The sequence below is a fragment of the Calonectris borealis genome, chromosome 26 (genome assembly GCF_964195595.1).
Source record: "Calonectris borealis chromosome 26, bCalBor7.hap1.2, whole genome shotgun sequence".
Classification (NCBI taxonomy): domain Eukaryota; kingdom Metazoa; phylum Chordata; class Aves; order Procellariiformes; family Procellariidae; genus Calonectris; species Calonectris borealis.
The window spans coordinates 1,031,623-1,059,594 of NC_134337.1; the positions used below are offsets into that span (position 1 = coordinate 1,031,623).

Genomic DNA, 27,972 nt, shown 5'->3' on the forward strand with positions numbered 1-27,972 from the left:
TCTTCCTCTCCTGTGTGCTCCCTGAAAAATGGCATTTGCTGCAGCTCAGGGCTCAGTGGTGGGCTGAGAAGGGAGGTGAGCAGCACTGCCCTCCTTCCCTTCCTGCTGTGCCACGCTGAGATGAAGAGGTCCACACTCTGATGGGCTGGATCTCCCATCCCAGACAATGCCAACAGGGTGCTGCTAGCACTCTTTGTGGCTGAGATGCTGCTGAAGATGTACGCGTTGGGCTTGCGCCAGTACTTCATGTCACTCTTCAACCGCTTCGACTGCTTCGTGGTGTGTGCGGGGATCTTGGAGACCATCCTGGTGGAGCTTGGCACCTTGTCACCCCTGGGTATCTCTGTGCTGCGTTGCATCCGGCTCCTCCGCATCTTCAAGATCACCAGGTTGGGTGCTGGGGGTTCGCGGTCCCCAGGCATCACTGGGCTTGTCCCTGGGGAGGGCTGCAGCATGAGCAGAGCTGGTAGCTCCTGGTTGGAGGAACAAGGCCAAGCTGGGGGTTTGTGTCCAGAACATGGTCTGGAAGTGGCAAGGAAGACAGAGCAGGACATGCTGGAAGTATCCTGGGGTCCCTCTCTTGCTCTAAGTTCTGGGGTGCTGTAGATGGGTGTGCTGTGGGCCAGGACTCCTGGCTTCTCTTTCTGGCACCAACCCACTGTGTGTTCATCCCCCTTCCCCATCCTGCCTGCTGGTGCCCTGTGCAGGCAGCAAGGTGTCTTGCCTGTCACACCATGCCTGGAGTTTCATTTCCACCTCCTGGGACCTAGCCAGAGCAATCCCAGTGCCCATCCTGAGTGGTGCTGGTTCAGAGCCCGCCTTGCTGGATTGCTGGCACATCCCCCTGGGCCAGGCGGTCTGTTCCCTGCACCCACCTGGTCCTGCCCATGGCCTTCCCACTCCTTCACCTCCCGCACACTCCTCTCTCTCCTCTCCCCAGGTACTGGACATCCCTGAGCAACCTGGTGGCCTCCCTGCTCAACTCGGTCCGCTCCATTGCCTCTCTGCTCCTCCTCCTCTTCCTCTTCATCATTGTTTTTGCACTGCTGGGCATGCAGCTCTTTGGGGGCAAGTTTGACTTTGAGGACATGGAAGTGCGGCGCAGCACATTCGACAACTTCCCCCAGGCCCTCATCAGTGTCTTCCAGGTATGGGGCTCTGGGAAGTGCAGCAGGGAGCTGGAGGACAGGGTGCTGGGAATCTTGCCTGGGCCGTGGGTCTCCTGGCAAGAGCTGGGGCTTAGAGAGATGTGGGTTTGTGGGAGGTGATGTGGCTTTGAGGCAGGAGCAGGGAAATGCAATTGGGGTCATGAGCAGTAGTGCAGGTTCAGGGCTGGAGCAGGGAGGTGGGGTTTGGCTGTGGGGCTTTAGAGGCTGTGAGGGTTCGGCACTGGAGCCGGGAGGGCAGGATCGAGCTGTGGGGTTCTGCCATGCTCTGCTGCGGGGGCTCTTGACTCCTTATTTCTGCTCTGCTCCCAGATCCTGACTGGAGAGGACTGGAATTCAATCATGTACGATGGGATCATGGCCTATGGGGGCCCGTCCTTTCCCGGCATGCTGGTCTGCATCTACTTCATCATCCTCTTCGTTTGTGGGAACTGTATCCTCTGCCTGTGAAGCCAGGCCCAGGCTCCCTGTACCCAGCCCCATAGCATCAGCTACACAGGACTGTGAAGGCAGGGAAGGGGGGACCTCCTTAAGCTTTTCAGTGCTTGCCTTAAGCTTTTCAGTTCTGAACAGCAGGGGAACAAAACACAGACTTCAGGACTTGCATTGGTGGTGGCTGAGGTCTGGAGGAGAGCACCCCATGGGGCAGGTTTGGATGACCAGCAGGTATAGATTCAGCCATCAGTCAATGCAGTAACAAGACTGAGCTGGACAGACTGAGCTAAGGCAGAGAGACGGCAGCCAGCCCAGAGCTCAGTACTCGCAAGGATGGGTGCAAGGTTAGGGATCACCAGCCAGGGTTGTCTCAAGGGCTCAACTCCAGGAAGATTTCTCAGGGCACCCTGGAGACCGTGGGCAGCTCTGGCCACATCCTCCAGATTTGAACCAAGTTAATGATGTCCTTAGCGCTGTCCCTCCAGATATCCTCCTCAATGTCTTCCTGGCCATTGCAGTTGATAACCTGGCCGAGGCTGAGAGTCTGACCTTAGCCCAGAAGGCCAAAGCAGAGGAACGCAAGCGGCGGAAGATGTCCAGGTGAGTGCTGCAGTCCCTAGCAGTGGGAGCTCCCAAATCAGGTTCTTTGGTGTGAGGGGACAGAACGGCATTGCTCATGCCTGTCCAGAGTTCAGTTCCTGCTCTCCCCTCCTTTCCCCACAGAGGTTACCCAGAGAAGTCTGAAGATGAGAAGCAGATGCTGGCAAAGAAGCTTGAGCAGAAAGCGAAGGGAGAAGGGATTCCCACAACAGCCAAGGTCAGTGCTGGTGGGGCTGGGTCTTCGGGAGCTCCTGGTGAGGGACCAGGCTCTTCCTCCCACCAGCCAGGACTGACAAAGGCTTGGAGCCAGCCTGGGTCTGGACTTTTCTGGGCCCGAATCGCTCCTTGCCTTAGCATCCTCTGGTGATGGGGGCTCTCTGGGCCCAGGCAGGACATGTTGCCTGGTGGAACAGGTCCATTGCTGGGTATCCTTTTCCTCTGATTCATTTCCTTGGCCACAGCCAGTTGTCAGTGGTTGAGATGGGCTGGTGCACACCAGTGTGAAGGGGAGCAGAGCAGGTCAGCAGCATCCCAGACCTCCTTTATGTTCACACCAGCATCCCCTGTATGCAAAACCCTCTGTTCAGCTGTGCTGACTGTGTGCCGAACTGCCTCTTGCAAGCACCTCGCCAGCTGCTACTTCCCTATCCACTTTCCAGAGATGCTCCATGGGAACTCACCCAGAACTCACCCCATGTCATATTCCACCCGTAGTATAGATGCGTGGCCTCAGGCTCTTGTCCAGTACACATTGCCCTCTCCCATCCTCTTGGTATTGCTCTTTGCTCAGACTGCAGCATTCCTGAGGTGTTTCCCCTCACCCTGCTCCATCCTGGGCCAGGACTCCATGTGCTTGGTGCTGTACGGGCCAAATGCAGAGACACTGCTTGTCCCACATGGCTTCCAAGATGATAGGGTCTGGCCAACATGCAACATTTGGCACATGCAGCTGCATGTCCTCCTCTCTGTCTCTCCCTTGTTTCAGTTAAAAGTGGATGAATTTGAATCCAATGTCAATGAGATCAAAGACCCCTACCCGTCTGCAGACTTCCCAGGTAAGACTTGCCCCTGGCAGGGCAGCAGGAAAGCTGGGGAGGCCCTGCAGAGGGATGGTGCTAGAACCCTGTCTCTGTGAGGAGCAAAGGATGTGGTGACCCTCCGCCAGCCTCGGGATACTGAGGTCCTTCTGGCACAGATGCCAGATCAGGGTCAGACGATTGTCCATAAGGCCACATTCCCTCTCCCTCTCTGGGTGATTCTTTCCTTTTCTGTCCTCGTGGCCACCCTGCAGGTGACGATGAGGAAGACGAGCCCGAAATCCCCCTGAGTCCTCGGCCACGTCCCCTCGCAGAGCTACAGCTGAAAGAGAAGGCCGTGCCCATGCCTGAAGCCAGCTCCTTCTTCATCTTCAGCCCAACCAACAAGTAGGCACTGACCCTTCTCCCTGCCTTGTGGAGCCAGGCCTGGCCCGAGTACCTCTGGCACCGACCCTTCCCAATGAGGTCGTACTTGTGTTTAACAGCCAGCTCAGAAGGGAGCCAGCTCACTGGGAAAAGTCTTCTCTGTGGAAGGGCTGGCACAGACATCCCTTCATGCATAGGGCCATAACCCTTTTCCAGGCTACCATGGCCTGATGTCCCTCTGGCCCCTTGCAGCATCTCATGCCGTTTCTGTCCCTGGCAGGTTTCGGATGCTGTGCCACAGAATTGTCAATGCCACCTGGTTCACCAACTTCATCCTGCTCTTCATTCTGCTCAGCAGCATCTCACTGGCAGCCGAGGATCCCATCCGGGCCGAGTCCTTCCGTAACCAGGTGCCCATGTAGCTGTGGAGGGTTGGGATGGGTGGGGGAGACCTCATGGAGGCCCCCAGCTCCCCAGGAAACAGAGACCTGCTTGCCACATGTCATGCCTGGGCAGGTAGCTGTGATTTCATCCCTACCTCTGGGAGGGCAATACGCTCTGGGAGTAGAGGCTGGTTCTGTTTTCCATTCAGGGCACAGCTGGGACAAGTCTTTACTGCTACATGTCTCAGTTTGACTTCTGGGTGAAGAGATCCACCTGACAGGGTGTGCGAGATTACCTTGCTTCAATGCTGTGGTGGCTTATTGGAGATAGGGACATCCTCTGAGGTGGCAAACTGGACCACTGGTGTGTGCAGCACCCTGAAATGCTGCTGGCATGGAGCAGTGGTAGCCACAGGTCTAGCCAAAGGAGGCACAAATGGGTCTGCACCTGTGCGGTGTCTGGCAGGGACTGGGACATGCGACAGCTTCCCAGGGCACTCAGTGCTTTTGGGGATCAGATGCTTTCAGGTGAATCAGGACAAGTCTCTCTCACTTGGAAACTGAGAGCTTGGTCCCAGGCTGCAGGTTGGATCATGCACTGGGGAAAGTCAGCAACGCTGAGGGAAGTTCAGGAGTCTTCTTGGCACTGGATTTGCAGGCTCTGTTGAGCTAGATGGGCTCCCCAATCCACAGAGTGGAGGGCAAAACCACCATGCCAGGATGCTTGAACACACTGGAGCATTTCCTGTGTCACCCAAATCTCATCCAGTTTTGGTGCTTCTGTCCCCAGATTCTCGGATACTTTGACATTGGTTTCACCTCTGTCTTCACAGTTGAAATTGTCTTGAAGGTGAGTCCCTCTGCCCCGTGGTCCTGGCTGTGCGCATGACCCAGCGTATGGGTCTAGACTGTTCTGGCCATGGGCATTCGTGCTCTTTGGGCACAAGCTCAAGGTCCCAGTGAGGAGAAGCTGCCGGCTGATCCGCACGTCCGCGGAGTTCATGCAGTCTAGGTGGTGTGTGACCTGCTCCAGAGGCCACGTGTCCCCTCCAGCGAGGCCAGGCAGCCAAGTCAGCTGTGCTGTAGCACAGGGACAGATGGGCCATGGCACCAGCATTTTCGTTCTGACGTGTCCTTCAGAAAAACTTTGAGAAAGAGAAAGCAATAGAAATCCGTGGAGTAAAACAGTAATTCAAGCAGCTGCTGCATGTTGCTCCCCCTCCAAGTCTCTTTACTCCGCTCCTCTTTAATTTGCTGAATGACTGGGAAGTATTTTGTCTCCAGCCAATACGGTACAGAGGATTTCCAGCTGAAGTCAGCTTCCTGCCTGGCTGCAGAGGTAGAGGTCTGAGCAGGATAGGGTCCCCAGGCCATGGAGCTGTGAGAAGCCCCTTGTGCCTTGTCTGCCCCAGGGCTGTGGAGGGACCATGCCCCCAAGCCCTGCCTGGCCTCTCTCCTAACTCCTTCTGCTCCCCAGATGACAGCCTATGGTGCTTTCCTGCACAAAGGCTCCTTCTGCAGGAACTCTTTCAATATCCTCGACTTGCTGGTGGTCGCTGTCTCCCTCATCTCCATGGGAATTGAGTAAGCACCTCCATGCTTCGCGGGGTGGGCACTGGTCTGTTTAGCCTGGCAGGGCAGCTGGGGTGCTGCAGCTCTTTGTGCTGGATGGGCTGGGCAGCCAGCCCAAGGTCTGGGCATTAGCCCATGTGTTAGTGTCCATAAAGTCAAGCTTAGGGGGACAGGGCATGGACAACTGGGAGGCAGGGAGGCAAACTCCTCGAGTGTCAAAGGTGAAGATCTGGGTAGGAATTCAATTTCGAGCTGCTTTCTCCAGCTGTCAGTGACCCTTGGCCTTATGTGGGGTGATGGCTTAGTGACATTTGCATGTCTCTGCCATCCCTTGCCCCTCACCCCTGGTCCCAGCCTGGTTGTGCCAGGCTGGCCTGGGCAGAGGAATCGCCCCATCTCAGCTCTGCCTTCCTCCTCAGGTCCAGTGCCATCTCAGTGGTGAAGATCCTCCGGGTGCTGAGGGTGCTGAGGCCCCTGCGAGCCATTAACAGGGCAAAGGGGCTGAAGGTAAGAGGGAGGCTGGGTCTGGGGGTCCTCAGCCCATGGGAGTCCTGCCGGGAGGTTATGTGGCAGGCACCACGCCCTGTGGGGTTTGCAACGCCAGGAACCCAATTCCCACTCCCTGTCTGTGGAAGGGGTCTGCCCCATCCCACAGCTCTCAGCAGGCTCCCATTCTTCCTGGGGCCCATCCCTGCAGTGAGAGGGTGTGGGACATGCAGCAGGGGCTTGCCGCAGGCATGCTCATGTGTGTACTGTCCTCGACCTCTGCAGCATGTGGTCCAGTGCGTGTTCGTGGCCATCAAGACTATCGGTAACATTGTGGTCGTCACGACATTGCTGCAGTTCATGTTTGCCTGCATCGGGGTCCAGCTCTTCAAGGTGAGAGGTGTATCAGAGGGGAGGAGAGACGTTCTGCTCAGGCACATCCTGGACAGGCTCTTCTAGTCATAGCCCTTGGGAATGGTGTCTCTCAGTGTTGAGGTCAGCACAGGCCATACTCTGTGCTCTGCAAGAAGACCTGCCTGCACCAGACCTCCTGGCAGAAGAGCCTGCAGTGGGAGGAGGGCAGGAAACACCCAGAATACTGTTAGGTCCAGACAGCACATGTAAAGTGACCAGCTGCCTTGCCCCACTTAGTGCCTCAGTTTCCCCTTTCTAAGGCGGCAAATGCTTCTGACTTCCTCTGCACTTTGGATGCAAAGTGTTTCCTTTTTCACAGCACTACTCCTTCTCTCTGGGCCTTGGCTGCTCCAAGGCAGAGGTGGCCTCGGCTGACCTCAGCTTTGTTCTAATGATTGAGCTTAAATTCCCAGCTGGGGAGAGCTTTCAGGACACCCTGCAGACTGAGCAGACCTGTTAGCATACCTTAACTTTTAGTTAATTCTGTGGTTACTGCTTTCTTCCCTATTTTCCAAACGGTTGGCTCTCAGATAGGATAAGCTAGCTAGATCTCAGCTCAGGGCCCTGGAAGATTTGTTCCCATCACTAGGCATGTCTCAGTCTGGGATTGACCCCAGGGTCTGCCATGGCTCCTGAAACACCCTGTGGACTGGGTCGCGTTGGCATTCGGAGTGGGAAACCCAGCGGTGGTGTGAGGCAGGGGCCAGAATCATCATAGAGGCAGAGTGGGGACTGACTGCAGCTGTGAAAAAGTCAAAACTCCTCAGGGCTTCTGAAGTCACAGCAAAATCATAGCCTCTTCTGATCTCTGTTAAATGCAGGGCAAGTTCTATAGATGCACAGATCCATCCAAGATGACGGAGAAAGAGTGCAGGTAAGAGCTCTCCTCAGCTTAGCCCTGGCAGGACAGTGGCCAGGGATGGGAGGGGGGCGTGTGGCAGGGGCCGCTTGTGTTCCTGCATGGGGATGTTGCATCCAAAAAGTGGGGCTGGGGTCTTGTGCTGTTCTCCTTCACCCTGGGGTAAACCAGAAACAAGCACAAGGCTGTCCTCCCTTCCCAGGGACCAAAAAGCCCTGGGCCAGCGCCACAGCGGGTGGGCTGAAGGGGGCCCTGCCCAGTGAGCACTGCATCCCTTCTGCTGCAGGGGTTATTTCATCAACTACGTGGACGGAGACCCCACGCAGATTGAGCTACAGGAGCGTGTCTGGTTGCACAGCAACTTCCACTTCGACAACGTCTTCTCAGCCATGATGTCACTTTTCACTGTCTCCACCTTCGAGGGCTGGCCAGAGTGAGTCTGGCTCTGTGCAGGGCCTGCAGAGGGACGGGTCTGTGCTGGGAGCAGGTCACTGCCACAGGCCATGGTAAAGAAAGAAGAGCTGCCCAGGCTGAGGGGCAGGGCTAGCCATCCTGGCAGTGGCTGTGGAGCTGACAAGGTCATCCCAGCAGCCCTGTCCCACTGTTGTTGGATTTGGGATGTCCCCAGAGCTCTCCATAACTTTCAAGAGGAGAGACGGTCTTTCCCACCTAATTAGGATCTCTGTTGCCTCACTTTCCCTCCTGTAGGCTGCTATACATGGCCATTGACACTAATGCTGAGGATACAGGCCCTATCTATAACTACCGGGTGGAGATTGCAATGTTCTTCATCATCTACATCATCCTCATTGCCTTCTTCATGATGAATATCTTTGTGGGCTTTGTCATTGTCACCTTCCAGGAGCAGGGGGAGAGCGAGTACAAGAACTGTGAGCTGGACAAGAACCAGGTAATGGGACTGCTGGGACAGAGCAAGGTGGACCAGCCCTGGATCTGGCACTGCTGGGGCTGGCTGATTTGGATCAGCCCCTAGTGGTGGCACTGCTGGTGCAGATGAGTTGAACCTGCCCCAGGTCTGTTTGCTGCTGGGGCAGGGTCAGCCGGACCCATGCCTGGCACAACACAAATCTTCCAAGGGAAGGGCAGAGTGGACCAGAACTAGGGAGTGGGCCTTCTGGTGCAGACAGGGTGCCCAGACTGAGCTGGAGCAGAGGATTGTGCCCAGTTCTGGGCTCCCCAGTACAAAAGCAACATGAATGTACTGGACTGAGTCCAGCAAAGACTCCATCTCCATCACTGAGATGACTGAGGGTCTAGAGCATCTCTCATATAAAGAGAGGCTGAAAGCTGAGTCTGTTTGGTGTTGAGAAGAGAAGGCTCATAGGGATCTTACCTATGTGTATAAATACCTAATGGGAGGGTGTAAAGAAGATGGAGCCAGGCTTTTTTTCGTTTTGCCCAGTGACAGGACAAAAGGCAATGGGGACAAAATGAAGAAAACAAGAAATCCCATTTAAACATTAAAAAAACCCCTTTTTTATGGTGAGGGTGGTCAAGCTCTGGAACAGGTTGCCCAGAGAGGTTGTGAAGTCTCCATCTTTGGAGGTATTAAAACCCAGCTGGACACAATCCTGGGCAACATGCGCTCTAGCTGGCCCTGCTTTGGGCAGGGAGCTTTGACTGGACCATCTCCAGAGGCAGCTTCCACTGTCAACCCTTCTGTGATGCTGTCATGCTGTGATCCTGGCTGGTGACATCAAGGTTGAAAGCAGCAGAAGCGAGACCGGCATTGGCAGAGGACGTGGCACGCACTGGGGAAGACAGCTAGACAGGGGTGCCTGCTGGCCCAGAGGACATGTTGGCATGCTCATGTGCTGAGCAAGCCTGCAGATGCAGCACAGGCACCTTGAGCTGAGGGTGCCGGGGATGATGTGAGTGCACATGAAGCCAACAGAGATGGCCCTGGCCTGCTGGGAGGGGAAGAGCCTGGTCAGCACCTCTCAGGTGCAGAGAGAAAACTCAGTGCCTCCTTCGCCCCTGGTGTCTTCAGGCTGCTCTTGGCCAGTCCTGAGAGACCCTGGGAAAGTGCCATGATAACCAGGCGGGCTCAGGACTCGAGGGGTCGGTACAAGGGCAGCATGGCAATCTTTGGAGGCAAGCGGTGGCTTTGGAAATTTGGTCCCATGTGGATACTCTGGGGGTGTATTTGCAGAAAGCACAGCAGTTACTTGAACCATCACTGTCCCTGGCCCATGTCGCTGGGCTGAGAGAGAAGGGCGGGATCCAACTTGTGTCTGTGGGGACATGCGGTGTTGCCTGGGGGTGGTGCTGACTCTGTGCCTGTGCCCCTGGCACTTCCCTGTGCCCCACTATGGGATCACACGTGCCCTCCCCTCTCCAGCGCCAGTGTGTGCAGTATGCGCTGAAGGCTCGCCCGCTGCGGCGCTACATCCCCAAGAACCCCTACCAGTACCAGATCTGGTATGTGGTCACCTCCTCCTACTTTGAGTACCTCATGTTCTTCCTGATCCTGCTGAACACCATCTGCCTGGGCATGCAGGTAAGCGGCACAAATGCCCACCACGGGTGGTGAAGGGGTGTCCACGGCAGCGGATGGGCTAGCTCAACCTTGCCACCTCCAAGAGACCTTCTGGATAGAAGGTCTTTCCTACACAGCAAAGCTTGTGGTGTGTGCTCAGGACCCCTGGGGATAGGGGGAAAATGGGACTGGTTGGATGTGGGGAGCCCAGAGAAAGGGCTGCAGGGGGGAAATTTCCTTTTTGCTGACCATTGCTGAGCCATAGGTCTGTGGGAGGTGGGTCTGCATCCAGCACACACCTCTGAGCTCACAACAGAGGCTGGACCTGCCGTGGGCTAGCGTGGCTCCTTCTGCCTTCTCCTCAGCATTACAACCAGTCTGCAGAAATGAACCACATCTCAGACATCCTCAACGTGGCCTTCACCATCCTCTTCACCCTGGAGATGATCCTCAAGCTCATGGCCTTTAAAGCCAAGGTGAGAGGACGGCATGGTCCAGAGAGCAGGGGAGGGCCTCAGGCCAGGCCAGGGGGATCCGTTTACCCTGCATTTGGCATCTCTCGAGTACAAGCACCCCCAGACCTGCAACTCGAGAGAACTTCTTGTGAGACCCTTGGGAACCCCCATGCGCAGGACCTGTGAGTTTCTGGAAGGGCTGTTTTGTCAGGGCTAGCCTTGCTAGCCAAATCCAACCCAATCCAACTGGCCATTGTTCCCATCTTCAGGGTCATCTGTCACTGGTGGGGTCATAGCTATAGCCACCTTGATCCACCCTCCTCATTTCACAGCATTGCAAGACAGGACCAAACAATTGACCAGAGGGTAAAAGATCTGACCACCATCCCTTCTTCTGGCTCTTCCTGAGGTGCCAGAGTCACTGGTGATCTTTCTGGCACTCCTTCCTTTGGGGTCCAGCATCTTTCTCCTCCTCAACTTAACCCTTGGATGTTCACTCCTCTGCTCTGGCTCTTCCCTGGCAGGGCTACTTCGGGGACCCCTGGAATGTCTTCGACTTCCTCATAGTGATTGGCAGCATCATTGATGTCATCCTCAGCGAGATTGATGTAAGTGTCAGGCTGCTTGGGCACGAGGGTGTCCCTGCAGAGCACCGCTGCCAGCACCTGCCTGAGGCTGTGCCGCAGCGCCTGCCCTGGGGAGAGACAGGGATGCCGGTGTGGTGTCCAGCTCTGCAGAGTGTTGGTGTCCTCTCCTCTCTCCCTGCTCTGCTTGGTTCTGATGAGGGACAAGCCAGGATCAGCTTGTGGCATGAGTGTGTGGAGATCACAGCCGTGACCCTGTGGACCTTAAAGCATTGTTTAAACATAGGGGACCATCTCCAGCCAGCCAATATGTCACATTGCCCCCTCCCTTCCCCTGAATCTGTAGGCACTGGGATCCTGTGGAAAACAGTCTACTCGCTCAGAACTGGACCATGAGCAGCAGGACATGTGCCAGCCCCTGCCCCACTCATCCTACCTGTCTTCGCCTTGCGCGCGCCTGGACAGGCAGTCACCCACACATTCAGCCTCAGATCAGTGCAGGTGGGAAGAAAAAGGGTTCCCACAGCTCCCTGTACCCACAGGACACTGCTGTCCCATGCCAGGGGAGGATCAGACACATCAAATTTCAAGGCATTTGCTTTGCATGTGTCCCTTTATACAGTGATCCATACATATACACATACTGACTGTATATGTGTGCACGTGTATACTCTATACACTATTTCAGAAGCTCTACACCATATAAACTGTGTGGCTGGGTGGCTGCAGGCAGTGGCTATATGGTAAGTGCTCTGCTGGGAGCATTTTCAGAGCAGTGCTAGGAAGCCAGTGTGCCAATGCCTTTCACAGCACTGGGACATCCACAGCCCGTGTCTAGCACTGAAAATGCCCCTCTGCACTGGGAGGTCGTGTGCTGCATTTAACAGATCTGATGGTAACTCTAGAAGCAGCTGTAGGATCAGGTAGTTTATAGATTAACCCTCGTTAGTGACTTCGCATGCCATCTCCTCTCAGGAGCAGGACTTGCCAGGTCTGGTGCGCTGCAGGGCTGTGTCTGGCAGAGCTGATGCCATTGCCACCCCTGCGCAGGGTGACCTTCAGCCGTTCTCTATGCCAGGGAGGAGAGGGTGTTCAGGGGCCCTTGGTGGTGGTCACCTTCTTCTCTGGGGGGTGGTCCAGGCCTCACAGAGTTGGGATGAGCAAAACCATCCACCTTCTTCCCCTGTGACAGCAACATGCTCCTCCCTGCACACTAATACTGCCATCCTCTAGCCTCTGGGCTTCTCAGCCTTGATGAGCACCCAGATTTCATGCCAGTGCCAGCAGCTTTAATCTGTTACCAGGTCCTCCAGGACCCCATCCTTGGCCCCCCAGCTCTCTGCACCTGTGACCTGGTTTCCCATTGTCTGTAGGGTATCATTTCCTAGTGTGCCACCTCCGTCCGCATCCTGTTGTCACTCAGAAATGAAGTTCAAAGGGTGCTCAAGGCCCTGCACTGGGCCGAGATTTTCAACCCCTGTGGAGTGAGAGACCGGGTCAGTTAGCACAGGCGCCAAGGTATTGCTGTGCTCGGCCATGGGTCTGTGGGGATGCCCAGGGACACAGGTCACAGGTACCCAGAGGTGGTGCCTTGGCTGGGCTGGCAGGGACTGCTTTGTGTGCCACAACACCGTTGGCACTGGCAGGGCTGTGCAGAAGGCCAGGCAGGATTTCAAGAATGGTCCTATATGGCCTGAGCTTCCCTGGTCCTCTCCCCAGGTCTGGGTGCTGGGGCACTAAGAGCACTGGTCTCCCCTCCCAGTCCCCCAAGCTCTTCAGGGACCTCCGTCACAGGCAGTCCTGCTCTGGCAGGTCTCATGCCCCAGTGACCATCTATGTCCCCTCCTGAGAGCAGAGCCTCTCATGGCTGCCCCACCCTTCCTCCATGTGCTTTCTTCTCCATCCAGCCCACATCTCTCCCAGCATCACCAAGCTTTTCCCAGCCATCTGGTGATGTGCAGGGGGATTAGGATTAGGAGGCAGGGGGGCAACCTCACCTCCCCTTCCGGCAAGTCTCCTCCCTGCTGAGAGATCAGTGCAAGGTGGGTCTGTTACCTCTGGTCCCCAGGAGCTGTTTGTAACCGCTGCACTCATCATAGATCACCTTGCTGGTGCAGGCAGACCTTGGGGGCTACAGTGTTTTCAGGAGGGTGGCCTTCACAAAACAAGCCTGCACCACGGTGCTAGGTGGCGGGTGACACCTCGCAGCAGCTGAGCCATTTCTGGTGGCACCTAGGCACTCGACTCTGGTTTGCAAAGTCTGTCCTCTCCTCTCTCTTTCCATTCTGCCTCTTTTCTCCTCCCTCACGTCTCTGTGTGTGGCTGTCAGGGTGAGGCAGTGGGGAGAGTTGTGCTGTCAGGAGCCCTCTGCTGGCCACCACAGCCAGATCCTCACGGTTGTTCAATTATTGAGTTCCCCCAAGATCCCAGGGGGTATTGAGGGGTCTGGGGCAAGAGGGAAGTAGGGATGGAGGCCCCTCTGGCAGTGCTACCCCAACCTCTGAAGTGTAGGGGGCTGGCAGTGTCCATGCTGCTGTGTCACTTCTGCCACTGCCTGCCCTGGAAGCTCAGCCCCTTTGCAAGGGCCGACCCTCCCAACCTACCCAAAGCTTCTTGCAATCGCTGGCTGTGCCCCCAGGAACGACCCTCGTCTGTGCAGGGGGTGCTGGGGCTGGGCCACCCCACCGAGGGTCAGGTATTGTGTCTGCACTGGGAAGGAGTCCCCCTGCCCCAGAGTATCCCAGGCTCTCTGCAGAGAGGAGTGCATCTCTGGGTAGCTTTGAGGAGCTTCAAGGGTTTGTGTGCACGTGTGTTTGTGTGTGAGAGCGAGCACTCCTTTGCGTGTGAATGCGTATGCCCTGCGTGCGCCGATGTGCATGCAGACCAGCAATTCCTGCCTCTCGGTTAGTGGGTGAACCGTGCTGGGCAGTGGTTTGCCTTCTACCAACTCATGGGACTACCAGTCTCGGTGCTTGCTCCCAGCAAACCTGCACTGGTTTCGTCGCGGTGTCCAAGCAGTCATGCTGAGAGCACCCAGCTTGCTGGGAAGGAGCCGTGGGTTGGCTTGAGCTGGTCAACTTACTTCCAGATCCCACCTGGCACAGCCCTGGGCCTGACCTGGGGGTGTCCATGGGAGGCAGCAAAATTACACAGTCCTGAACTTTGGCCCAGATTTCCTGGCCCATACACCCCTGCCCCAGACATGTATGTCACAGCAAGTGAGATGCAATGGGACGCAGAAGTGGGTAAGTCCCTCACGATCAGTATGTTTCCCTGGCTATCCATCTGCTGCCTCTGCCCCTCAAAAGTCACGTTGCTTTGTCTGTGAGCCTGAGTGATGGTGGGACTCTGCCTGTCCTTCCCCTATGCTCCTGCTCTTGTCCCCAGTTTCCATCTTACTCTTTCTTCTGTGTCTGTGTCTTCTTCTGCAATCACCAGTCCCTCCCTCCCTCTCATTCCTGCCTCACTTCTCCTGCTGACTCTGTTGTTCTCTTGACAGACTGTTCTTGCATCCAGTGGCGGATTGTACTGCCTTGGCGGAGGCTGTGATAGCATTGTAAATATCAGCTGCATGTGCTTGTGGTGCATCCCTCTCCCCTTCGCTGCCCATGGCCGTGCTAGCGTGCCTGTGGCCCGTGTTTGCATGTGTCCTGCATGTCATTAAGACACACCAGACCCAGCTGCTCTCTCTGGGGTGTAGCCCTCCCCTTGCTGAAAGGGACGCGGGGCAAGACACCCCCCCACAGACACCCCTTCCCACCCTGAGATGTGCCAGGCTGTTCCCCAGCCCTCCTGGGTCCCTGCCCTCCACCATCCCACCCCCAGCACTGCGATATCTGACTTGAACAGAGCATCTAGCAAAGGTGTCCCTGGCTGTTGAGGGCAGGACAGTTGGCTTTGGTTCCTCTGACCATCACCCCGTCTGTGTAAGGCCTGAAGGGATTTGCCTGCGCAAATGCAGCCTCTGATGCTGTTAGCTGGAGAAATGGTTAAAGGGGCAACTCTTGTGCCGTACCTCCCCCCAGGGAGCTGGGTGTGCTGGCCTGTGGCTGCTGGCCTGATGTGCTGGGGGCCTGAGTGGGCCAAGCCCTGCGCTGAGATCACCATGGGGGTGCAGTGGGGTGGGGTGCCCTGGGTTGGCCCCTAGGAGCTCTGTAGGAGCTCTGAAAATGAGGAGGGGCTGGCTGCAGGGTCCCACGTGCTGGAGCCTCTTCCCAGGGCTCCCGGGGCCCTGGTGCTGGGAACTGCGGAGGGCAAGCTGGCCTTCGCCGCGCACTGCCCAGGTCCCAGTGGTGGGAACATGGTGCGCTGGAGCTGATGAGATGTTCCTGACCACTGTGCTCCCTGGGCAGGTGCTAGGTACTAGAAGAGCGAAAGGCAAAAGAAAGGGGTGGGGAGAGGAGATGGTGTTTTCCAATGCAGCCCTGGGAACTCAGAAATGCCAGACTAGGGAAGCTGGAGCTGCTGGGAGGGGTGTTTACAGCTGGGTTTTGTTGCCCTGAAATAGCTGAGGGCGGGTGTGCTGGATGGTGGGAGTGAGGGGGATCCAGTGGCAGCATTAAAGCTCTGGGAGGCCGAGGGGGCAGTGGAGTCGGGATCGACAGTGCCTGGCGGAGGCAGGTTCCTGGTGGCAGAGGCTGGGGCTGAGGCTGTGCTGTGCCAGAGCAACCAAGGGAGCAGGTGACCGAGCCCCCAGCATCTCCAACTGCCAATGTCCCAGGTGCTCCCAGATGAAACCTGGCCCTTTGAGCCCAGGAGCTGTGCCTGCTGGCTCCCCTCCTGCCTGCCTGTTCTGCTCTGAACCCAGGAGTCCCCAGCCCTGGGACATGGCTGTTCGCCCCTCCAAGAGAGTAGGCATTACTGCAGGTGGGGATGGCTCTGGGCAGCACCCCCCCAGAGCCACCCGGCCCTCAGTCCCTCCTTTGGTCCTTGCAGGCCCTGCTGGGACATTCTCAAACCAACCTTTCTGTGCTTAAACAGCCATCATTAACCCTTTGTGTGCCTGGTGCCTGGCCTACAGCTCACCTTAAAAATAGGCCCTGAGATGGGAGCCTCCCAAATGGCACGTGCTGGGCGCGAGCCTGGAGGGCCCTGAGCCTGTCCTTGGGTGGCCCTCTCTGGTGTGCGGTGAACAGCACAACTCTCCCAGCCTGTGTTGCAGCATGCCTTTCCCCCTGCAGTGTCCCATCCCCCTAGCTAACGGGATTGCTCTCATACCCATAACCAGGCGTCCCGGAGCAGCCCGGGCAGGGGGGGCCATAGATGTGAGACAATGAAGCTGGGGAGATGAGCTCATTGGGAAGGCTGGAGGGAAAGTGCCAGCACATCCCCTTTGCAGTCTGGTCCTCCGTGCAGGCACGGGCTGTAGTGACCATGACTGGTGCCTGGTGGGGGAATTTCATTACCCTTCCCCGCCTTGTCTGCCTGGAGGCATCAGCACCTCCAAGCTGCCCTCCAGGTGTTGTGCTCTGCCTGCAGGACTCTGATGAGAACTCCCGCGTCTCCATCACTTTCTTCCGACTGTTCCGGGTGATGCGGCTGGTGAAGCTGCTGAGCCGGGGGGAAGGTGTCAGGACCCTCCTGTGGACCTTCATCAAGTCCTTCCAGGTATGTGAGGAACAGTGCTCCCCTCTCAGACAAGGACATGCCCTGGGCTGGCAGCAAGCTCTGATCCTCAGGCTAGCTGGGCGACCAGCCTGTCCTCACCAGGCAGAGGAGGAAAGCTCCAGTGCTGGCGGTCTGCTGGCCTCAGATTGGACCAGAGGCTTGTGCTGTGTAGGAGAACATTGCCTGTATGGGTGGGGAGATGTGGGGAGGTCTCCCTGGCTGACGCCACTGTGGGTCAGAGCCTGAGACACCGCTGGGCTGAGCAAGCAGGCAGGGCCTGCCTGGGCCCATCAGCCCTGGTCCCAGCAAGGCTGGGCTCTGCACCAAGCGAGTAGCTCAAGGGCATGCTGCAGCATCTCAGCACACAGCCCCTGAGCCTGGGCAGCTCCCTCAGCCCTGGGCATCCCTGGGTTGTGCTCAGCCTTTGTCCCGGCTGCAGAGATCCGGTGCTCCCTTTGGGGCTGGCATGAGAACTGGAGAGTGGGGCTAGTGGGAGGGTGGTTAGAGGAACAGGCAGAAAGTAAGCTGTCCCCTCCCCACATGGATGCCTGGATGCTGGCCTCATGCAGTAGCTCCAGACCCAACCTTCTGTCCCTGGGTTGCCTTGGTGCTGGGCTGGTGTCTCACACGAGCCATGGTCCTTTTGTCACAGGCTCTGCCCTACGTAGCCCTGCTGATTGTGATGCTTTTTTTCATCTATGCTGTGATCGGGATGCAGGTGAGAGGCACAGGGGTGGGATTTGGTCTTGAACAGATGCCCTGAACCTGATAGCATCTGGGGAGTTGGGATGGAGAGGGACTAGGTCCTCTGCCAGGCACTCCCTACGACTTTGCACATGATGGGACCATTTTACCCTGGTCTCCAAGGACGCTTACAGCCCCAACATCCCTAGGCTGCAGCTAGGGAAACTGAGGCATGCAGCAAATAGCACTTTTGGAGTCAATGGCACAAGCTAGACACACAGTCACCAGTACTTGTGCCTGGTTCATAAGACCTTGTCTCCTTGGTCCGGATGAAGTGCAGCGTAGACCGGGGCATTTTCAGCATAGGCAGGAATGTCCAAGGAGCTCATGAGCCCCAGAGCAGCCACACCCTGGTCTCAGTCTCTTTTGGGGACACCCAAAGGCAAGTAAACAAGAGGAAGAAGAGCTCAGGGACAGGGGTGCTCTGAAGGGTGGTCAGTTCCTGAGAAAGGGTGCTGGGGACCTGACAATGTGATTTACAGATGTTTGGGAAGATCGCCATGGTGGACGGGACCCAGATCAACCGAAACAACAACTTCCAAACCTTTCCACAAGCTGTGTTGCTGCTCTTCAGGTCAGTCTTGTCTTGGTGAGCGAGCAGCTCCAGAACGTAGCAAGGCTCAGGGTCGGCATGGGAGCCCACTAGCTTGGAGTGAGGGAGACCAGCATTTCTGTAGCTGATTTCTTTTTTGCCCTACAGAAAAATCTCTTGCAGCAGTGAAAGCATTTCAGGAATGGCTGTCGGTTTACCTGGTGTGGCTGAGCTGCAGGCGAGAGGGGCACTTCGCGGTTTCTATTCTGAATGTTTCCGTCCCAGACTGGATTTTAATTTGTGAATTGTGAGGAAGCTCAAGGGGAAGCAAGAGCTCAGCCCAAGGCTTTCCTTGACTCCAAACACTTCACTTTTTAGAACTTTCAATAGCAGACTCCCCACAGCAGCACAGCAAGCCCAGGATCCTGACCGCTCCTTTCACAGTGGCTCCCCGTTCCCCTGTGTGCTGGGCTGGCCACGGCCCTTCCTGCGTGCCCAGCTTATGTCCAGGACAGACAGGGACCAGCAGGCATCCGCTCTCCCCAGGTGTGCGACCGGCGAGGCCTGGCAGGAGATCCTGCTGGACTGCAGCTACGGCAAGCTGTGTGACCCTGAGTCAGACTTTGCCGAGGGCGAGGAGTACACCTGCGGCACGGGCTTCGCCTACTTCTATTTCATCAGCTTCTACATGCTCTGCGCCTTCCTGGTATGCCGGCTCCCACGGGGCTCCCTTTGGCACCCCTGTCCTGGCCCTGGGCAGCCCCTGGTGTTCGCCTTGCATCTCGTGGGGCTGAGCCCACAGCACTCTCTTCCCAGGGGCATCATCTCCCAGCCCATCTACCCAGCCATGCTGAAACCTGGCAATGCACTCCTCTGGGGCCCAGGATCCCCCGGTAGTTCCTTCCCACAGCCCCCATGTGCTGCTGTCCAAATGTGTCTGTGTTGGCTCTTGCAAGGGTAGAGAGGGAGGAGGTGCCCTGTGCCTGCTGCGGCCTTTCACATGATCTCCTTGGGTGGGAGGCCCGTCCCTGCATGGGGTGACCCACAGCCTCCTCTGGCTCCAGGGGAACCCAAGCCCCTTCTTCTCCTGAACGCGTCTGCCTGCGTTTTTCCATGGCCCTGGCCGGGGCCCGCGGGCAGCACTGCCCTGCTCTGTGCTGCCAGCTGCAAGGGCTGTCGCTGTCCCTCTGCCCACGGACCTGCTGAGTGCTTGGCCCTGCCCTAACTTGCGTCCTTCACACCCGCTCCTCTGCCCTCAGATCATTAATCTCTTTGTGGCCGTCATCATGGACAACTTTGACTACCTCACACGCGACTGGTCCATCCTTGGGCCCCATCACCTGGACGAGTTCAAACGGATCTGGGCTGAGTATGACCCCGAGGCCAAGTGAGTGCCAGGGAGTGAGCGGCACAGAAGGGATGGTCCATGGGGAGGCTGGGCTGGGCTGCCCTGAGACACGCATGGCAGTGTGAGCTGTGACACTAAGAGTTAGATCCCAGCATCTCAGAGGTGAATGTGGACTTGCCAGCATATTCCAGGGCTGATACAGGCCATCAGAATGTTTGGGGACAGGAGACTCCCAGTCCCCTCTTCATCCAGCCCTGGTGATGCTGCCAACCCTTCCCATGCCGGTGCAGACCTTTATCTGCTGTCTAGTGCCACAGGGAACAGCTGCTTTCCCCAAGAGGAGCACAGGGAAGTGTAGGGATTTGCCCACCGCAGGAGCACGGGGCGGGCCACAAGGATGAACCCTTCCCAGCCCCCGTCTGAACCACTGTCCCCCATGTCTGCCACCACACTGCTGATGCAGTTTGTTGCCTCCGCAGGGGCAGGATCAAACACTTGGATGTCGTGACTCTGCTGAGACGTATCCAGCCTCCCCTGGGCTTCGGGAAGTTCTGCCCACACCGTGTAGCTTGTAAGGTAAAAGCCAAGGGGGTGGCAGGGTGTGTGGGCACAGGGACACCTTCCCCAAGCTGTGTCTGCATCCTCCCCAGGGAGGCTGAGGGTGACAATCCAGCCAGCTTCCCAGTCTCATGTTTTATATGCATGCTCTGGCCTCTGGTGTTTAATGGAGGGGAGTATTCTGGAGGCAAGGAGAGGCACGGTTAACCTGCATGGAGCTGATGTGTTTCAGGGTCCTGAAGATAAGGACTTGCCTGTGCTCACCCGCACACCGAGGGGGATGGCCCTGGGGGGCTAGTCTCTGCCCGACCTGGAGCCCTCAGTGCAGAGGGGCTCCCAAGCCACACTGGGGTGCAGGAGGGCAATGCTGGGCCTGAGTACCTGGCCACATCAACTGGGCTGCAGAAGTTTGTTTCCAAGGGCTGATAGCATTGAGGGAGCTGGAAACGCCGGCTCTGTTAGGCATGAGTACACTTTTCCCGGCTTAGCTCATTCTGCACAAATCCAGGGCAGGGGCTCAGGCACTGGTGTAAACCCTCATTACGAGGGTAACTTTAAGGGGCAAACTCATTACAAGGTTTGATCCCCAGATCCCTTACAGCAGCCTGGGGCACTTTTTGGAAGGTGGAGCGCAATGCAGAATGACTCCCATCTACCTGGGAGCAATGCTGTGTCTCTTGCTGGCTGGTTGTTTAGTCTGGAGAAAAGGAGGCTGAGGGGAGACCTTATCACTCCCTACAACTACCTGAAAGGAGGTTGTAATGAGGTGGGTGTCGGTCTCTTTTCCCAATTAGCAAGTGATCGGATGAGGGGAAACAGCCTCAAGTTGCCCCAGGGGAGGTTTCGATTGGATATTGGGAAATATTTCTTCACTGAAAGAGTTATCAAGCATTGGAACAGGCTGCCCAGGGAAGTGGTTGAGTCACCATCCTTGATGGTATTTAAAAGACGTGTAGATGTGGCACTTAGGGACATGGTTTAGTGGTGGACTTGGCAGTGTTAGCTTAACGGTTGGACTTGATGATCTTAAAAGTCTTTTCCAAGCTAAATGTTTCTATGATTCTATGATTTTCTCCCGTAGCACCAGTGCCCCATAGATTGGGTTATTTTCACAGATCTGACCTGGCTCTCCCCGCAGCCTGGTCTGGTTTAGCTGGCTGGTTAGGATGAGTGATGTCGCTGCCCCTGACCCGTGCGCTGCCAAGCAGTGGTGCAGAGCCCCGTGGGCCTGGGCAGAGCAGGCAGAGCTGGGAGGCTCCTTTGCTGGCAGCTCAGTGCCCCGAGCAGAACCTCTCCCTGGCCAGCATGGTTGCCCTCCGGGGCAGGGAGGGCCATTTACGGGGAGCTGCCGGCCTGCTCTTCTGCCTGGGGTCACAGTTGTTGGTTTGCTGTGCAGCGTCTAGTGTGCATGAACATGCCCCTGAACAGCGATGGCACTGTCACTTTCAATGCAACCCTCTTTGCGCTGGTGAGGACAGCCCTCAAGATCAAGACAGAAGGTAAGTGATGCTCCTGTCTGCCTCTGTGGCCTGATGGGTGGACCCTGTCCTTGTGCTGCAGGGTGCTGGTTACACACCATTCCCCGATTCTGTTCAGGGACCTCAGGGCACTTGCCTATGGGGCCTAGACCCTCTGGTGCAACCCTTGGCTTCATGCCATTAATTATCTCATTGGACCAGAGACCATGGGTGCAGGCATGGGGCTGCTCAGGCCAAGCCTGGAGGACATTATTAGTTGCAGGCACAAGTGTTGCAGCCCTGAAGAGTGAACCAATGCCACCCCAGCTGCATAACTTCACCCTGAACAGCTCAGGAGCGGTTCTGACCCAGTTCCCATCCTTGCCATAATGCACAGCCACCGGCCTCCCTTCATGCACTGTTGAGTGTAGTCTGATGTCCCCCTGCCCCCAGCATAGCACCACCTGCTCCAGTTTTACATTTTCCCATGCATTTACAATCTCAGACTGGAATGGAAGGGAGTAGATCCTCTTTGAATTTAGCTGTGCTGGGGAGGAGTTGCTTTCACACATGCCAGCAGCATGGTTTGCAAAGCCCTGCTTTGGGAAGATGCCACACCAGCTAGTTTCCATGCCTGTAGGTTAGGCAGTATCACACGAGCGGCTCTGTGGCTGGGCTGGGGCAGCCAGCTCCAGCAGGAGATGAGGCTGGGCAGTGGTGGGCCACTGGGGCTGGCATCTTCCAGCAGCGTGGCACGGGTGCCTTCCCTCCAGCTGGGGAGGGGAACGTGGCCTCCAGCACAGTGCAGGCAGCTCTGGGAGGAGCACAGGAAATCGCGGAGCATGTATGGGGACAGACTGGGATCACCAGAACAGAGACAGTGGCACTAACGCTCCACCTGTTTGCTAGGTCTGACTCACTCTATAGTTAAAGTCTTTTTGCTAAAATCAAAGCTTCATTCTTACAAAGATCATTTTTGCTGCGTAGGGAGGGTGGAGAGGAGCTGTCACACCTGGAGGAGTCTGGCCAGGTTTTCACAGCTTTGTCTTTACTCATGTTCACGTTCCCCTGGGAATGAACCGCTCTGCCTCGCTTTTCTCGCAGGTAACTTTGAGCAAGCCAATGAGGAGCTCAGAGCCATTATCAAAAAAATCTGGAAGCGTACGAGTATGAAGCTTTTGGACCAGGTCATCCCACCTATTGGAGGTACGTCATCTGATGGCACTTCCCTGAGGGGCAGAGCAACACCTGGTTGGGGTCTCAGCTGCTCTGACAACTCAGAGCCTTGTGATAGGCGGTATCGTCAGGTTGGCTTCCTCCCTTCTAGATGATGAGGTGACGGTGGGCAAATTCTATGCTACTTTCCTCATCCAAGAGCATTTCAGGAAGTTCATGAAGCGCCAAGAGGAGTATTACGGGTACCGGCCCAAGAAGAACCCTGTGGAGATCCAGGTTGGTAGCGTGTGGGTGGTGTTGGAGGGGTGACCCTTCCTGGGGGCAGGCAGGGTATGGTGGGGAGCTCTGCAGATCAGGGAAGAGGCATCCCCCAGCTCAGGAAAGTCCAGGGTGACTTAGAGAGACAGAGCTGCAATGATATATAGGGACCTCTGTGCCTCAGGCTCTGGAAATGAGGTGGCCCCAAGCGAACCAGTGCTGAACTGGCCATGAGCACCCACCGCTGAGGGTGACCTTAGTCTCCAGGGTGCAGATGACTCCAGAAGCAAAGGAGACTTTTGACTCTCTGCCCCGCTGACTTCAGCCACAGAGAGGACTCAGCAGGTTCTGATGCCTCACCAAGCAGTTTTAAGACCTGGAAACTCCCACCACAGAGCAATGTCTGGGCTGAATGCTGTTCATCCAGGCCCTTATCCATTTACTCTTCTCCATTCCCAGGGCCTTCTCCCTTTCCTCACCTTAGCAGTGTTGCAGATAGTTCTGTGTGCCTGGTGCTCTCTGTCTCATCTCTCATTGCCTAGTGCAACATCAGGTAGAGAGGGGTTATCTGGCTGATCTTGAGCAGGACCACTGCAGTCAGAGAAGCCCGCACAGCAGCCCTGAAGGATGCTGTCACGGTGGGATGGGAGAGGATTTATGTGCCTGGCCAGAGCAGCTGGGATGTCCCCAGCCCCTCCTGACGTTATAGGGAGGAAATCACTTGTAGAGATAAAATACCAGGCCCCAAAGGTGCAAGGCAAGGAAAAGAGCCAGACCCCAGATCAGATATCTCCAGATCAGGGACAAAGGCACAGCTACCCCTTGGGCACCACCAGCCCGATCCTTCATCAGGCTGCCCTTGGCATACACCTTTGTGGGACCAGAAGCTGTTTCACCAAGCACAGATCCAGCCAGCTGTAGGGTGACCCATGGCCTGTCCCTGGTAGGAGACCTGGCAGGGCAGCATGGCTTACCAGGTAAGCATGCTTCATCATGTTTCCCTCTCCAAAGCCCAAAGTGAGACGGGTGGTGAGGCCAGGCCACATCCAGCCATGCCTTCTTGTCCCCACCAGGCTGGGCTGAGGAGCATTGAAGAAGAAGCCGCTCCTGAAATCCATCGGGCCATTTCTGGGGACCTGACTGCTGAGGAGGAGCTGGAAAGAGCAATGGTGGAGGCTGCCATGGAGGAAGGGATATACAGGGTGAGTGCAGCCCTCAGGGCACCCCAGGTGGTGGTGGTCCCACCCAGCCCCCATTTCAATGTGCTGGTGGTGGGTCAGCATGGCTGCCAGCAGCTGGAGGACAGTCCACAGAGGTGAGCCTGACCATGAAAGACAGTGTGGACCACAAGGATGGATCAGCAATTCTTTTCTTTCCCTGAGCATCGGGACATCCTAGCTGAGTCATTCTGGGCAACCTGTTCTCTGCCTCAGTTTCTCCTCTGTAAAAGGACCCTGCTCATATGCCTGGCAGGGGTGTGCTGAATGTTTACCCACAGGTTTGGTGGGCCCCCTTCACACCTTCTGCCAGCTAAGGCAGGACAGCTCAGGTGTCATCATCACCAAAGCAGGAACAGATTCACTTCCCACTCCCTGGGAGTCTTTGAGAGAGCCTGGGCAGCTGTGGTGTTGCAGGGTTGCACCTCCTGCTGTGTCCAGAGGTGTCACCGGCTCATGCTGTCCCACAGAAGTGGCAGGATTTGTCATGTACAGGGCTGGCTCTCATCCCAGTGCTGCTGCGTGACCATCAGCCCTCAGTGCCTCAGTTTCCCCACGTGGGAAACTGGGCAGTGAGGCTTTTGAAAATGTGTGGTCTGCGAGGCTCAAGCAGAGAGATGAGCATAGAGACCATTGTTCCCACAAGGCATCCCTCATGTCTCCTTCCATGGGAATGGCCCCAGAGCAGCCCAGAGCTCCAAGCCTCCCTTGATGTCCTCCCTGTTGGTTGCAGAGGACAGGTGGCTTGTTTGGCCAGGTCGACAGCTTCCTAGAGCCCAGCAGCCCCCTGCAGCACCACGTGGCCAGCCAGAGGCCCCTGCAGTTCACAGAGGTGGGCAGTGAGGACCTCGACTCCCCCGTCTTCCTTGATGACTTCCCCCAGGAAGGCAACACCAACGTCAACAATGCCAACAGCAACGACCGGCTGGAGGGGTAAGGGCTGGTGAGCCTCCCGTGGGCAGACCAGGAGGGGTAGAGCTGGGCAGTGCCCGGCAGCTCCCAGTGAGGCTGTGCTGGCGGCTGGCTGCACATCGGTCTTGCCCAGGGGCTCTTCATGGACAGGTAAGGTCTGGAGAAGTGGCTGAGTTGCAGCAGCGAGGTCCCTGAAGACTGGGGAAGGAATCGAGCGCTGGCCATGGAAGTGGCTCCATGGACACAGGAGCTTTATGCAGAAATTCAGCCCTTGGGGTGTGAGGCAGGGCCCAGGCAAGGGGACAGGGAGGGCAGATACCCCTCGCTGGTCCCTGGGCCTCAAATTGGCACTGCCAGAGATGTCCCCAGAACATGCAGGGTAGCTCCAGGGCTGGTGTGTGGCTCCGCACGTCAGTGTGTGTGACTCCCTACGTGCCCTTGTTGTCCTTCCTATCACTCCTTCATCTCTGTGCCGTGAGGTGGACAGCAGGGCTCCAGGGATCACAGGAACAACCCTTCCCCCTTCCCCACCAATCTCTGAGTGCCAAGGCCCAGGTAGGGGCCACCAGCACCTGCCTGGGCACGAGTACAAGGGACAAGTGTTACCAATGTAAGAGGATGTACTTAATCCTACTTCTTGGGGTCTCCATCCTGTTCATCCATCCCAGGTGCCCCTGCTGGTCCGCCCCCCCAGCTGCATTCCCCAGGGTGGAGAAGGTGGGGAGGGCTGCACCCCTGGGTGGAGCTGGTCTCAGCACGTGGTCTCTGCTCAGGCTGACCCACCTGCCTGCCCTTGCCAGGATGGAGTACGAGGACGAGGTGCTGAGGAAGATGGTGCCAGCAGCACCCAGGTGTCCAGTGCGGGGTGAGTCTCAGCATCATTCCTCTTCTGGGGGATCTGGACCAGCCCAAGGGCCAGGGTAGGAGGAAGGGGCTGATGTTGGCAGGCAGGAGGAGGAGACACAGACCCCAGCAACTTGGAGGTTAGCTGAGAGCCCTGAGCACAGCGGGACCTGTCTGGGGAGCTCCAGGAGACCCTCCTCCCACCTTCCCACCTTCCGGGGTGATGGAGCATGGAACCAGTGCCTTGGGCTGGGGGAGGACTGGCCACCCCCAGGCAGCAGGGCCACAGGACTGTATTCATTTCCACAAACAGGGACTTATCCCTCCCAGCCGCAAGTGAGGAGCCAGCACGGGGCAGTGGGCAGGCGCTGGGACTTTGGTTGGTCCTGAACTCCTAAATCCTTTGGTTCCCCCAGTCTGGTTAACCCGTTCCCAGCTCTGGGTGGCAGTGGTGTCCTTGCTCTGATGTCCCCACCTTTCCCTCTCCCAGAGCGCAATCACCCCTTATCAATGGAGAAACTGCAACGGAGGCCAAGCAGGAGGCAAGGGGCCACCTCTGGGTGTCACCCATCATCAGGGCTGCACCTTCTCCCCCAGGAGGTAAAGAGGGCAATGTATGTCCAGAGGCAGCAATGCGGGTGGCATGGGTGAACCTCCCTCCCCTTCTGGAAAAGGCTGTCACAGCCACGCTGGGGAGGAGCCGGTCTCTAGGGCTCCCCGCCATGAACCCAGCTTTGCTGGAGCTTTCCTTTCTGATCAGCTTGGGGAAGGAGCTGGGTCCCTGCCCCACTGCTGCAGCAGGCACGAGGTGCTCATCTAAGCTGGGACAGCTCAAAGCAGCATCTCTCTGGCTCCCTGGCTGCCTCCAGAGCCAGGGCAGAAAAAAGGGGTGCGTCAGGCTTGCTCCCACTGTCCTGGCTGTCCTTGGCTGGCCACAGTGCCTCATTGCCTGGCAAGTGCCAGGGCAGGAGATAAGGGCTGATTCCCAGCTCCCTCTGCCCACATGGCCCTGCTGGTCCCATTGTGGGAGGTGCCCGGGACCCAGGAGCTCCAGCAGGATGGGGGTGCATGTCCAGGCTGGGGACAGGACCTGCAGCCCCCACATTAACATGGGAGGGATCTTCCATGGGCATTGCCCAAGCCCAGGCTGCAGCTCTTTTGCTCCTCTTGCCCAGCTGCCCGGAGAGGATGGCACTGTGACGGGAACGACATCCAGCTCAGGGTACCAGTGGAGTGAAAGCGGTCACCCAAGCACATCCTCCACCCCAGCCATCACCTTTCTCATTCAGGAGGTAAGGCAGGGGCACAGCCTGGCAGAGGGAAAGGCAGGGCTGCCAGGGAGTGAACGGGGCTGGCAGGGGTGCCAGGCTCATGCCAAGTTGGAGGTTGGAGGGCAAAGCTTAGCTACGAAGTTGAGCAGCAGGTATGCGCCAGCGCAGAGAGCAGCAGGGAAAAGGAGGCGAGGGTGGGCTGCCTGCAGCCAGGGACACTCCTACAGACTGAGCACATATTGGGATGTGACCCCATCCTCTGCTGCAGGCTCTGATTTCCGGGGGCCTTGCGGCTCTGGCCCGTGACCCGTCCTTCGTAGCAGTGACGAGGGATGAGATGGCGGCCAGCAGCCAGCTGGAGATGGATGAAGTAGAGAAAGCAGCCGTGGAGCTGCTAAAGGGAAGAGAAACACTGCAAGGCACAAAAACTGGCTCTGCCCCCCATGACACCTCAGTCGCATCACCAGCCAGCTCTCCAGGACTCCGCGCAGCCCCCTCCCAAAAGACCATTGCTGCCACTCGCCTGTGAGCCACCTGCCGATGCAGCCCATGCTGGTCCCTTCAGGAGCTTGCAGGGGGTTACTGGAGCAATGCCGCGCTGCTCCCCCTCTCTGCCTGGGGTCCTGGTGGGCTTTGTCCAGCTGCAGGAGGATTTTTGGGACGGGTCTTCAGGATGCTGGTGCAGGACAGGACAATGCTGTGCCAGCAGGGTCTTGCAAGAGCTGTACAGGTCATTAAAGTGTTTCTGCTGTGTGACTCCGTGGATTCTCATGTCCCCTCCTTCCTCTGCCACCCTGCCTGCACAGCCTGTGCCCACGGCTGCTCGCTGCCTAGCCCAGCCTGGGGAGTGGGCTGCAAATGCGAGACCACATTTAACCGGAGCTGGCAGTGATTCATGTGGCAGCCTCCATTCCCCATGCTGAGGGAGGTCTGTCCCTGCTCCAAGTGCTCATGCCTCAACCAGCCATTTTGAGGGTGCCGACTTCCTGGGGTCTCCTGGTATCCCAGCAGCTGGACCCAGCATCCTTACATCTCTGCTGGAGCCTATTCCTCCCGCTCGCAGCCAAGCCTGTCCAGTGGGGAGGAGGACAAGTGGCTTGGACAGATCTACCTTGGGCTGGGGCAGCAGGCAGGCACAGGCTTTGTGCCAGAGTGAGGCCTGGGGGCTTCTTGGCTCACTCTCCCAGCTGGG

General features: G+C 57.2%; 1 protein-coding gene across 3 annotated transcripts in view; it reads left to right on the forward strand.

Annotated features, from left to right (window-relative positions):
* Positions 1–27,536, forward strand: part of CACNA1S (calcium voltage-gated channel subunit alpha1 S) — a 47,801-nt gene extending 20,265 nt beyond the window's left edge. The window contains exons 11-44 of one of the 3 annotated variants that reach the window (XM_075173952.1): positions 164–389; positions 941–1,148; positions 1,479–1,599; positions 2,087–2,201; positions 2,325–2,418; positions 3,187–3,256; positions 3,493–3,625; positions 3,885–4,014; positions 4,778–4,837; positions 5,465–5,571; positions 5,979–6,066; positions 6,331–6,438; positions 7,281–7,333; positions 7,605–7,751; positions 8,027–8,228; positions 9,681–9,839; positions 10,184–10,294; positions 10,798–10,881; positions 14,357–14,413; positions 16,336–16,464; positions 17,117–17,182; positions 17,691–17,782; positions 18,287–18,446; positions 19,000–19,127; positions 19,568–19,664; positions 21,043–21,145; positions 22,208–22,309; positions 22,431–22,555; positions 23,611–23,739; positions 24,488–24,687; positions 25,467–25,531; positions 26,000–26,109; positions 26,685–26,801; positions 27,049–27,536. In XM_075173952.1, the coding sequence (XP_075030053.1) occupies positions 164–389; positions 941–1,148; positions 1,479–1,599; positions 2,087–2,201; positions 2,325–2,418; positions 3,187–3,256; positions 3,493–3,625; positions 3,885–4,014; positions 4,778–4,837; positions 5,465–5,571; positions 5,979–6,066; positions 6,331–6,438; positions 7,281–7,333; positions 7,605–7,751; positions 8,027–8,228; positions 9,681–9,839; positions 10,184–10,294; positions 10,798–10,881; positions 14,357–14,413; positions 16,336–16,464; positions 17,117–17,182; positions 17,691–17,782; positions 18,287–18,446; positions 19,000–19,127; positions 19,568–19,664; positions 21,043–21,145; positions 22,208–22,309; positions 22,431–22,555; positions 23,611–23,739; positions 24,488–24,687; positions 25,467–25,531; positions 26,000–26,109; positions 26,685–26,801; positions 27,049–27,309 (4,157 nt within the window). In that variant the 3' untranslated portion in view covers positions 27,310–27,536. The remainder of the gene's footprint in view (positions 1–163; positions 390–940; positions 1,149–1,478; positions 1,600–2,086; positions 2,202–2,324; positions 2,419–3,186; positions 3,257–3,492; positions 3,626–3,884; positions 4,015–4,777; positions 4,838–5,464; positions 5,572–5,978; positions 6,067–6,330; positions 6,439–7,280; positions 7,334–7,604; positions 7,752–8,026; positions 8,229–9,680; positions 9,840–10,183; positions 10,295–10,797; positions 10,882–14,356; positions 14,414–16,335; positions 16,465–17,116; positions 17,183–17,690; positions 17,783–18,286; positions 18,447–18,999; positions 19,128–19,567; positions 19,665–21,042; positions 21,146–22,207; positions 22,310–22,430; positions 22,556–23,610; positions 23,740–24,487; positions 24,688–25,466; positions 25,532–25,999; positions 26,110–26,684; positions 26,802–27,048) is intronic. The other 2 variants (XM_075173953.1, XM_075173954.1) reach the window with 2 other exon arrangements.
* Positions 27,537–27,972: the final 436 nt, after the last annotated feature.